General features: G+C 41.0%; 1 protein-coding gene across 2 annotated transcripts in view; it reads left to right on the forward strand.

Annotated features, from left to right (window-relative positions):
- Window positions 1–916: 916 nt before the first annotated feature.
- GAREM1 (GRB2 associated regulator of MAPK1 subtype 1) overlaps window positions 917–12,431 on the forward strand; it is a gene marked incomplete at both ends in the record, with an annotated part of 211,800 nt that continues 200,285 nt past the window's right edge. For both annotated transcript variants that reach the window (XM_080714495.1, XM_080714496.1), the window contains one exon: window positions 917–1,037. In XM_080714495.1, the coding sequence (XP_080570621.1) occupies window positions 917–1,037 (121 nt within the window). The remainder of the gene's footprint in view (window positions 1,038–12,431) is intronic.

Consider the following 12,431-nt stretch of genomic DNA (forward strand, 5'->3'; position numbering starts at 1 on the left):
AGCACCCGCCACCTTTCTGCTTCTAGTCCTTTGTTCTTTTTCACCTTGCCTAGCAGTCAAAGCTAGTCTGGGGACAGTAATTCCAGCTCCTGGTGGAGACTTGGGGCTGGAGAGGGCTCTGCGCATTTCTCGTCGATTTGTGGCACTCTCCTGGTCTGTCTGAGCAACCCGGGAGCAAGAAGGGAGCACTCAAAGGTTTTTCTGTGCCCTGCAGCGGGTCCCTGGCGGCGCGGCCCCGCGGGCTGCGGGAACAAGGCCAGGCTGCAGGGCACCCGAGTGGTCGGACGGGGGAGCGAGAGCTCAGGCTGCGGGACGGGAGGGCGCGGAGCTTGGGGGCGGGGCTTAGGGCGGAGCGCCGGCCGCGGGCGTGGCGTCGAGAGTGGGGCGGGGCTTGGGCGGGCACCGGTCGCGGGGTGCCGGTCACGGGGCGGGGCTTAGAGCGGGGTTCAGGTGTGACGTCACTATGGGGCGGGACTAGGAGGCGTGCGTCGTGGGGCGGGGCGTCGGTGTTGGGGCGGGGCTGTGGGCGGGGCGGGGCGGGGCGGGGCGCGGGACGTGGGGCGGGGCGGGGGCGGTGACCGGCCACGCCGCGCAGGCGTCGCTCGCACCTTGTGGATTACTCAGTGCTGGGAGCGCTGCTATGGCGTTCCTCAGACCCGCGGCTCCTCCTCACTCGCTCGCGGCGGAGGGAAGGAGGGGGAAGAGGAGGAGGCGAGCGGGCGGCCGCCGCAGCTGCAGACCCGGGGCCGGAGGAGGAGGCGGAGCGGGAGCCGCCGCCCGCCGCCGCCGCGGGGCTGCGCCGAGTCCCCGCCGGGCGTAGGGCGCGCCAGCCCAGCCATGCCCCGCCGCGGCCGCTGAGCCTCCCCGCCTGGCTGCCCGCGGCCGGAGCCCCCGACGGCACCCGGAGGCGGGGAAGATGGACCCCGCGCCCTTGCTGGGCTGCAGCCTCAAGGATGTGAAGTGGAGCTCGGCGGCCGTGCCGCTGGACCTGCTGGTCAGCACCTACCGGCTGCCCCAGATCGCGCGGCTGGACAGCGGTGAGCCCCGGCGGCGGGCGCGAGGGTGGGACCGGGGTGGGCGCCCGCCCCGAGCCGGCCCGCGCGGCTGTCGCAGCCCTGGCGCGGCGCTCCCCACTCCCCCCGGCAGGCGCCAGAGGTGGAGACCAGAGTCCAGCAGTGCAATTTAAAAGGACGCCTTAAAAAATAAGTAAAAAAAAAAAAATCAAGCTAGGGGAAACCTGCAGGTAGATAGTCATCTTGGACGCGAGCTGTCCCTCCTCAGCCGCCTGCAAGAATTACTCAACCTGGGAAACCCTGAAGAGTTATCTGAGGCAACTTTCTTACGAAAATGGTTGGCATCTTATTTTGCCCCCCCCCCCCGCCCTCCAGTCCCTTTGGCCAAGAAGTAGCAGATTAAAGAGGAAAAGCTCCTGGGTGACCAATGAAAGGGATCACATTTCTTAGAGACCTTTTATTACAGCTTGTCTGTTTTAAGCCAACTGAAAGTAATTTAGGGCCAAGTGTAGAAAATGTCTTCAGTAGAAGTGATGGTATGCTTAAAGGTTAATTGTTAGTTTAGCGCATTTCCAGCCGGGGGGTGGGGTGTTAAGTCACTGAAACATGTATTGATTTGGAACCTGAGCTCAGAACCAAGAAACGCGTGTATTTCCTGAAATTGACCCTAGGAAACCATCCAGATTACCCCCCCCCCCCAAACTGTTGGCTCTGCAGTGTGTCGTCTGCAAAAAAAAGTGTAGATGTGCCACTGTCAGGCAGAGAGTGGTGACAGGTAAGGTGACATTTGGGGTCCTGTTTTGTTTTTGCTTGTTTTCACAACAACTTAAGCGGTTTGGGCTTCACGGGATTCCAGAGTACAAAAGAAGCCTTCCCTGTTGGCCCCAGGCTGGCAGATAGAGCTGTACCCGCACACAGGCCAACTCAAAATTTCACAGAGCAGAAATGTCATTCCAAATTACAGGCATTTGTTTTAGAGTAAAAAGACTGTGGTATGTGAGACATATAAATGTCTCAAGGAATTTTTATTCTGTTTCTTATCTGTGGGATAAGATTAGACATTTGAAATACTGATGAAAGAAAAGTACAAGAAAGTTCATGAAAGGTGGAATAGAATCTTGTTGCCCTTCTGTGGTGGTTGGTGGCAGTAGTGGGCAGAGGATTTGAGACATGATCTATCAGGTTTTTAAACTAGTAATGAAGTGCAAATGATAATTGCTGTGGAATTGAGGTGAGGGCAGATGGTAGGTGGTGGTATTTCTGTGTAGAGTGGGGGTGGGAAAGTGTTTTGTGCCTTAAATACCCATCTGCAGGCCTGTGTGTGTGTGCGTGCGTGCGTGTGTGTGCGTGCGTGTGTTCAGTGTTTCATTTCCTCCTGCTCTGTGCATAATTGCAGGTATTGGCAGGTTGTGGGTCACCTTTTGCATCCCTCCCTCATCCCTGTGCACTCCATCAAAACTTCTTAGCTAGGCAAGAGCATCTGTGCCTGTGGTGTAACAGGGACTTAAAAGCTTCATTAAAAGGAAAATGTAAAGAGACTGGATATCGGTTTCAGACATAACTTTTAGTTTTCTTACCCACTTTCCTACCCTGCCATTCATGAAAAGGATCTGAATCAGCAGTGTACTCATCCCACACTTCTTTTTAAAATCAGGACGTGGGTTGTGAGTTTTAACACTGTGTCCTTTCATAACTTTGGAATGGATTTTGATCACTATGTGTAATTTCAATTCTTTACTGTAAATTTCTCTTATTTCCTTGTTACCACTTCAGTACCATACCACAGACAAATTCATAACCATAGCCAAATACTGCTTTATGCCTTGTTCATTTCACTTTTCTTATCCCATTTAAATAATTTTGTTAGTTTTTTAATTGCTACATAATATTCTTTCTGATAGCTACACTATATAATTGAGTGCCCTGTTGTGGACATTAAGTTGCTTCTTTTTGTTGTTGTTGTTATTAATACAAATTGTGAGATAATGAAAATCCTAACACACCGATCCATTTGTTTGGTTAGAATATATTTCTGTGGGGCTGAGCATGTAGCCCAGTGGTAGAGTGCTTGCTTAGAATATATTTCCTGTCTTGCTGAATTCATATGAGTCTTTTAAAATCTTTGATACAACTGCTTTAGAGACTAAAGGTTATACTTATATACACCAACATGGGCATTGTGGGGACACTGTTCTGCTTACATTCTGAAATATTGGGAATCCTTGTTAAACCTTTGCTACTTTGATGTGAGAATGTGTTATTTTAGCAATTTAATTTGGATAGATTTTGAGAGTCAATCATAGATTCTGTGTTTATTTTTAAACATGTTTCACAGCAGTTTAGAACATGCTGCCATATTTTTATGTGATATCAGCAAATTCTCAAGTTTTGTGCAGTTCTCATCCTGTGTACATCTTTTTGCCATTTTTAATACTGCAGGTACACTATACACACACATACCCACCCTATACTTAGCCATGAAAGGTAGTCATTTTCCAAATCACTTGTTTAAAAAAACACTAGAAAGAAATTGAAAAACATGCCACTAGTTGATGTGATGCCAAGAGGAAACTATTGGCTGATTTTAAGTTATCATGAAAAAACACTAAACATCTAATTTTATAACTTGATTATTTAATGGCTATTATATGCAGGTACATTTCCAGGTTCTAGAATGTAATGTCTCAAATTCTTAGCAGCTCCATTTTAAGGACTTCGGAAACCTGAGATTCAGAGAAATTGGGTGAAGGGCTCATCACTAGTAAATGGTGGAGTGGGATTTCCAGCTGTGGAAAGACTGACCTCTTATCTCAGGCCTTGCTACCTCTCTCTGTCCTAAAGGAGAGTAGGTTTGGAGTAGGTCTGATCTCTGCCCTAAATAGCCTCTCTGTCTCTCTGAGAGCTTGAGGACCGGAAAGTCAGTATTTTTAAAAGTGTAGACACTGAATTAAGTGCTGGCATCATCCATCATATTTAGATGACTTTCTACTTCCCAAAGAAGTGGCTAAAAAGAAGGAGTGGGGAAGAAGAGAGAGAGGTTATAGGATCAGAAAAAGAAAGGAAAAAAAAAAGTGAGAATTGGGACTTACATACACATGTGTTACTATAACTCTTTAGTACATTTGCCACTTTAAAATTATTAACCATACACTATGTAAAGAATTCTTCAGTTCTTTGTATTAGGCATCTTACTCCTGAAATGCCAGTTAGATAGATGCATTTACTTTTATATAGCCAGTGGTGAAATTTATCTTTGTGTGGTGAAATAAATCCTAAATTAGTGAACCTCTAAGATTATTGTCCAAGGAGTCTTTCTGGAGAATCTGAAGAAAAGTACCAGTTTTCCTTAGGAAACATGGTAGGATATATGTCATCAGCCAATGTCTAACCCCAGACAGAAATGTTATTAAAATCATATATTCATATATTTTAATGAAAATTGTTTTATAGTGCTGGGAATCAAGCCCAGGGCCTTCACACAGTAGGCAAGCACTCTGCCACTGAGCTACATTTCTAGGCTTAAATTTATTTTTAAATTGATACATAAAAATATAAAAATTATGCATGTTAATGGGGTAATGTTATGTTTTGAAACATATACACATTGTATAATCAATTCAGGTTAAACATATTTCCTCAGACATTTTTCATTTGCTTATGGTAATATTTAAATTGATCATTGGTCTTATAAATTGTTGGTTATAGAACCATGTCCAATAAATGTGTTTGAGACCAAGAGGACACTAACTCCCTCTCCACCTCCACCCATCTTTACCCAAAACTGGGGTGCTAGGAAATTACTGATTTTCTTTCTCATCAATATTTCATCTTGGAAAAGTTCTGAAGGTTTAGAGCAGTACTCTTACAACTTTTTGTTCCTGTAGATCTCAAAGAAATTCTATAAAACTGTAAGTTTTATGAAATTCTGCAGATATTTAAGTTAATTGCTAAAACGATTCATCCTGTTTAAATAGTTAAAATGAATGTAATTTTTCAGTCAATAAATATTGACATTTTCCAGTTACATTGTTGTATCATTTAAAACACTCTAGTAGAATCTCTATTTGATTCTCACAACTATTTAAAGATGTAAGCATAAGTTCTTCATCAGTTAAATTTTTGTACCTTTTATATTCCTAAATTCGAATTTCCATTTGCCATCCTCTGTATAGGATACTATCCCAATGCAATTATTCTTATGCTTGAAAGAGTTTTATTTATTTATTTTTATTTTTATTTTTTTGTGGTACTGGGGATGAAACCCAGGGGCATTCTACCTCCGACCTACACCCTCGGTCCTGTGTTTTAGTCTTTTTTATTTTTTGAAACAGGGTCTCACTGAGTTGCAGAGGGCCTCACTAAGTAGTTGAGGCTGTCTGGGAACCACGATCCTACAGTCTCTGCCTCCCAAATGCTGGGATTACAAGCGTGTGCCAACACTCCCGGCCTTGAAAGTGTTTTATTGATCACTGTCATACTTTCTGTAACAAAAATGTATATAAATTGAAATCCAGTATATTTCTTTTAGCCATAAGACTTTTCATGTCCAAAGATCTCAGGCTTTTTTTTTTTTTTTTTTTAAGGAATTGTGTATTACCTGACTTAGAAAATGAGTTGTTGTTCAAATACTGGAGCTTTCACCCCTCAGCATGTATCAGCACTTGATTGGTTCATTTGTTTGTCCCAGCTGAGGTCTTTGCACCCCAGGGCAATGCATTTTAGAAAGATATGGGGAAGGATTAGCTTTGTAAAGTAGGTGAAAGGACCATTGTAAGTGGGTACAGGAATTGGTGAAGGGCAGCATCCATCTATCATGGTCATGGTCATCACAGGATGGATGTCCTCCATCACCATCGCCATTTTAGGTGGAACAATTTAGACAAGCCTCCTTTGGAAATTAAAGATATAGGTCCTGATTCTTTTACAGCTATGATGGTGAGCTCCTGGCAAAGTGTTGACTTTGCTTCAAACTTATACTCCAGTTAAAACAAAGTGAGTCCAGCAAAGTACAAGATAAGTTTATGCTCTTATCTTTTGAAAAGAAAAGGAAGTGCTAGGCTGCATGCCTGGACTGACAGGGAGAGAGCAAAAGGAAAGTGGTAGGAGCTAGAGATAGCTAAGTTAGGGAGAACTGTAGCAACCTCTTCTTCCTAGCATTTTGGGAGAATTCAAGTCTGCTGTAGCTAAGCCCTGAGTCTGTTGGGGTCCTGGCACTTTGGATTTTTGCTTTGTGCTCAGGTGCTTCTATAGCTTTATCATTTATGTGCCTGGAGGCTGGAGGAGCCTAAACCTGGGCACCTGGACTTCAGGAATGCTCCAAGTGGCTGTTTGCAAGGGTCCAAGGTGTTTGTGGATCCATGTATTGTCTTTGAAGTTAATATAAGTTGAAATTTGTTCCATAATTGATGATGTTCTATGTGTGTATATACGTGTGTGTGTGTGTGTGTGTGTGTGTGTGTGTGTGTGTTGGCGGGGGTTCTTCCCTCCTCAAAGTAACTTAGTATAGATCTTGCTCCAGAAATATGTGTATGCTTATCTTTTAGCTTCATTTCCCTAGGCATTCTATATTTACAATACAAAATATATATTCTTAGAGTAGGAGAAATGGCAGTATAAAGGATACTGGATTTGAAGCCAAGTTTGACTTCTCTTTTATGACAGGTACTGCCATTTCATAGCCATGTGATTTTGATCAACCCCTTTAGTTTGTTTTTTTTCTCATGTAGAAAGAAAAAGAAAGGATATTCTATGTGCCCAGGTCTCTCATAATTATTCATTATTTCTTTATTCAGTTCCCTAATATTTAAGCTCCTACTATGTGATAAGACCTTTTACAGGTATTAGAACTATAACACTGAACAGATACAAAACCTCTGTCCTTATGGCTCTTATATTCTTGTGTACCTACTTATTTTAAGAATCAGCCGCAATAGCTTATGTGAAATAAGTAGGTATTACACAGTAGCGTACCTGTCTAGGATTGGCCAAACTGGAGATGCAGGTCATCTGCAGGGGAGGCTTCAGAGTTTATCATTTAATTAACAAAAGTAAGCTGAATAAAAAATAGATTTTATTATCCCTTGTATAAATAAGGAAACTAGGAGAAATGCTCCTGGTAACTTTAGTCTATTTCCTTTTGAGTATCAAATTATTGATCTAGTAATCTGCAGATCTAAAAAGATCTAATGTCTTTATTAGGGACAAAGTGTTATAAACTAACCCAAGACTGGGCTTGGGAGGGCCAGGATGAGGAAGTTAGGAAAGGATCTTTTAATTCAGAATCCATTTATGAGTCTGAGTGGTACCAAAATAATGAAACTTGAACTTTTTTAAGCATGTACCTGTTGTTTCTACTGCTGATTATTTTTTAGTATCTGTAGTTATATAATGGTCAGTAGGAAAGATGTACCTGATATGTCATATACAAAATAAGTGATAAGAAAGTCTCTAATATTCTTTTATATCCTGTTTATTTTTACCCCTCTCCAGTTCTCACCTATTCCAACTATTGGTCATATCTAAAAATTATGAGAAAATAATGAGAGGGGACATTGTAGTGGGCACTGGACAGTAATATACATTAGACCTAGAAGCTGAGGTTGGACATAGCTCCTTCAGGATCCTTGTGTTTCAAGCAAGATGGCTGTCTTGAAAATCTTACATGAAATGGATTTCCACATTGTCAGAAAGAGTTTGAAGGTGCCTGATTCATCCGTAAAAGGAAAACTGGTTTGATTATTGGGATTCTCTACATCGTAGCTGAAGAGGGAGTATTTTCATCTTTTTCACTTATTGGCTGCCTTATTGAAAGAGCAAGTTTTTGTGGACCAGCTTGCAAACTCGTTTATTTTATTTTATTTTATTTTATTTTTTGAGATTCCTGAGGTATCTGTCTTTTCACTTACTGAGCTATTCTAGGAAGACTCATAAACTCTCCTCTGGTCTTTTGGAGAACGCTCAATTTTTAGAACACCAGCTATTTTATGTAACATGAAAATCACTTTCATTGCTTCTACATGTATTATTTTGTCATACTTTAAAAAATATAAAATAAAATGCCTGCTGAAATATTTTGAATTTTATGGGGTTCATTCTCTTAGAAGACATTTCCACATGAAAAGCCTCTTCTTCTCCCACTTCCTCACCCCAACCCTGCCTCTCAATTTCATAATGTTTACTTGAATTTCAGCATAAAAGTACCTAACTACTTCCAAACTCCTGGCATAATGCCTGGCACATAGTGGACACTTGATGAGTGTTTAATAAATGCATGAGCAAGTTTAATATTAACAACTACAATGTCCAAGAAAGCTGTATTGCTAAAGCTGTCCATAGCTTTGCAAGTCTGAAATATTTTCACTTTTAATTTGAGAGAGACATTATATTCTTAAATATATAAAGCAGTTCTGGGTGTGGTGTTGCATGCTTGTAATCCCAGTTTGTGGAAGACTGAGACAGGAGAATCATAGATTCAAGGCCAGCCTCAGCAACTTAGTGAGACCCCCTCCCTTCCCTTCCTCTTCCCCTCCCCCATCCCCCACCCTCCCCTTCCCTTTCCCTTCCCTTTCTCTTCCTCTTCCCCTCCCCTCCCCCTCCCCCCTCCCCCCACCAACTCTTTCCTTCCTTCCTTCCTCTCTTTCTTTTCTTTTCTTTTCTTTTCTTTCTTTCATACTGGGGATGAAACCCAGGGGCATTCTACCTCCGAGGGACACCCCCAGCCCTATTTTTTATTCTTTATTTGAAACAGGGTCTTACTCAGTTGCAAAGGGCCTCACTAAGTAGCTGCTGCTGCCTTGATCCTCCTGTTTTAGCCGCCCAAATGCTGGGATTACAAGCATACACTGTACCACGCCTGGCAAGACCCTTTTTGAAGAAAAAAAAAATAGTAAAAAGGGCTGTGGGTGTAACTTGGAGGTAGGATGCCCCTGGGTTCAATCCCTTGCACCCTTCGTGTGTGTGTGTGTGTGTGTGTGTGTGTGTGTGTGTGTATTCAAAACCAAGATAGTAGACCCTAATATTAGCAGCAGTGAGGAAATGTAAGAGAATAGTGGACCATCATGATTTATAAGGTAACGAATGATTCTTAGGGTAATTATATACCAATATTTTAAATGAATTGTTTCTGGAAATTACAGCTCCTTTTTAGGTTTTTACTCTCTTTCTAGATAAATCAATTTTATCCTAACATTAAGATGACTTTTTTTTTTACATATTACATGTTGACACATCATTGGATTTTTTTATCTTTGGCATCATCATGGTGTTCACTTGACTCCCGAGTATATGGACTAGGATGCCACAACTCACTCTTTGGAACTGATCATCTCTTACTACAGTTAAAAAAAAAAAAAAAGCCTAATTGGGTAGTCAGCTAAGCGTTTGCCTATTTTCTTATTTCTTGGACATCAGCAACTTTATTTCTAGGCAAAGCAAGCCACTTGGTTGGAATAGTGTTAGAAAACTTATGACTACTAATTTGGTACTGTTGTCATTTTCCTAGAATAGCTCCAAGATTGACTTGAAACTAGAGAGTATTAATCCCAGACAGTGAGTTTCCTTTTCTGCCCCTGAAGGAAAAACAACATTCCCCAAACCCTTTCCAGTTCTGTAGATGAATTGTGTTGCAATTACAGGGCATGTCTTTTTAATTGATTCTGCTAATTGTTAACCCAGTTTGAAGTATTTAAATGCCACTTGGGCTTTGATGGCTTAATGATTGTTTAATAAATATCATGTTCTTGAATTTAAAATGCAATATGAATTCTTTATAGTTGTATTTGTTATTCTGGGTAATATTTAACATGTACAATAAACTGTTAGAATTGAGCCTGGTTATAGCATAGAGGGGATAAATTTTGAGCAGTGCTCAAAGTGAAGACTTTATGTTCTCTTGTAGTTTTTCTTCCAACTCAGAAAAATTTCCTTGGCTAAACACTTAAAAAAAAAATAAGATAGTAGTTTTATCAATACCAGGTTTTAGGATGTTGGAAATGAAATTTGGCCTTCCTCCTAGCAGGGAACTAGAATAAAATATCTAAAAGTAACAGAAAAAGGGTGCTTGCATTTCTATTTTTAATCACATCTACTACCTTGTTGGTAATTAGAAAGCACAAATTGTAAACAATCTATCATCAATTCATAAAAAAGTTAACAAAGATGCCTGAGGAAATCTTGAATAACTCCAGGACATTTGTCTACAGATTCTGTTTTCTGTTATTGATACTCATTTTGGATTATCACTCTCTGTTTAGCTACAATGAACATACAAGGAACAGTCGGAATCAAAGAACTAATATGTATTGATTTTGTGGTCATTCCTGGTCCTTAGTAGCTTATGCTCCCAGATCTTCAATGTGAGTCTGTTTCAAGTTGTTATCACTTAAAATAATGCAGGATCCACTTTTACCTTTGAGCCATTGACCCATGAAATTAATCAAGCACTGGACCCGTTTAATTAGTTGGTGAGAGGGAGAGGGAGAAGGAGAGGAACAGGAACACACGCTTGATGCACGGATGTGAGGCGAAGAAGGAAGGAGCTCTAGAAGATTCAGATTACCTACTTAAAAATAACAAGTAACAGAAAGCTTTATTAAGAAACTGCTCTTATTTTTTTTTTGTTGTTGTTTATTTTGGTCCCATGTTGTTTTGGCCAGTTAAGAGGAAAGGAGCCAGACTACATAGGAGCAGAAGAAATATTCAGAAGTTCATCATGGCTGTATACATCAGTTAAGGGTAATTTCAGTCGTGCATTGCAAGGCCAAAAAATGTGGCTTATACAACATGGAAATTTCTTTCTTTTTCATATGAAAGAAGCTTGGGGTCTGGTAGCTTAGGACTGACTTGACGTTTCATGGGGTTGAGGATTTAGATTCTTTCTGTGATTCTGTTCTCTCATCCTCAACTCGTGTTTTTCATTCTCCAAGTTCATTTCATGGTCCTCGATGGTGCTCAAGCTCTAGCTATCACATCTCCATCACAGACAGCAGACAGAGCGGGGTATGTCTTACTCCTAGTCCTACACAGTGGTAGCAGTTCACTTATATCTCATTGGTCAGGACTTACTGGAAGGCAGGGACTCAAGTCCTAATTGGGCACTTAGCCCCCACAGGGGAAGCAGGGGGCACTTAGTGTTAGGGGCCACCTTAGCAGCTTGGGACTCCTAGATTGTTGTAGCTTTGATGCTTTCTTTTTCTTCACTTTTTCGTTCTTACTCATAAACTTATTAAAATAGCCATGCATTGGGTCTTAGGTCCTTTACATCTCCCTAATTCAGGCCCTTCCTCAGCTGAGATGGTGTGAACTTCTCCTTTCTTACCTCTTTTCATCCTTGAGCATAAACTGACTTTAATGCAGTTCCATGTTTAAGAAGCCTGTGATTACAGGCTAAGTACTTTGTAAAAAGTAAGCCATGAAAAGTGTGTGTATATTTGGAAGGAATTGTTGATAAAGAGGCAAACCTCACTTCCTTTTTTTTGGTTTACATGCTTTTCACATTTTTTTTTTTTCTTACGATAAACACAATGAGAAGAGGGATTTTTTTTTTTTTTTTTTTTTTTTTTTTTGCAGTACCTGGGATGGATCCAGGGCCATTCTACTTCCAAGTGACACCCCCAACCCTATTTATATTTTAAAATTCTTTGTAATTTCACAACAAGGTCTCACTCAGTTGCTAAGAGTAGCTGAGGCTGTCCATGAACTGCAATCCTTCAGTCTCAGCCTCCCGAATGCTGGGATTACAAGCGTGCACCATCACACACAGCTGAGGATACAATTTTTTAAAGGTATTTTTTCTCTTCTTCTATTCCTTTTGCCAGAGAGACTTGGTGGTTGTGTTTAAAACATTTTTCTGGCCAGGCGTGGTGGTTCACACTTGTAATCCCAGCATTCGGGAGGCTGAGACCTGAGGATCACAGTTCGCGGACAGCCTCAGCTACTTAGTGAGGCCCTCTGCAACTCAGTGAGACCCAGTTTCAAAATAAAGAATAAAAAATAGGGCAGGGGGTATAGCTCGGAGGTCGAATGCCCCTGGGTTCCACCCCAGACCCGCAAAAATAAATAAATAAATAAATAAATTAATTAATTTTAAAAAAACATTTTTCTGTTTTCAGCCCAATGCCATCATATAGAAAATTTGAAAACTCGAAAAAACAAAAGTGAATATCAGTATTCTAAAGAGAATATAACTTGTTATGTTACCATTATTTACATTTTGCTAGTTTGCTATTATGTAGGCATGGAAAATATATGTAAAAGTGGAACCAAGGTGTATATTAAACTGCTTTTTAAATTTTACATTGGATCATAAACATTTTCCTTCATTATTATTCTTAGAAAATAAAATTTTTATGACTGAATGGGACTTTTATTACCAATAAACTTTTTCACTTGACTTTTTCAGGCTATGAAAAAAGTTGTTTT

The sequence above is a fragment of the Muscardinus avellanarius genome (genome assembly GCF_963383645.1).
Source record: "Muscardinus avellanarius genome assembly, chromosome: 17".
NCBI classification, from domain to species: Eukaryota; Metazoa; Chordata; class Mammalia; order Rodentia; family Gliridae; genus Muscardinus; species Muscardinus avellanarius.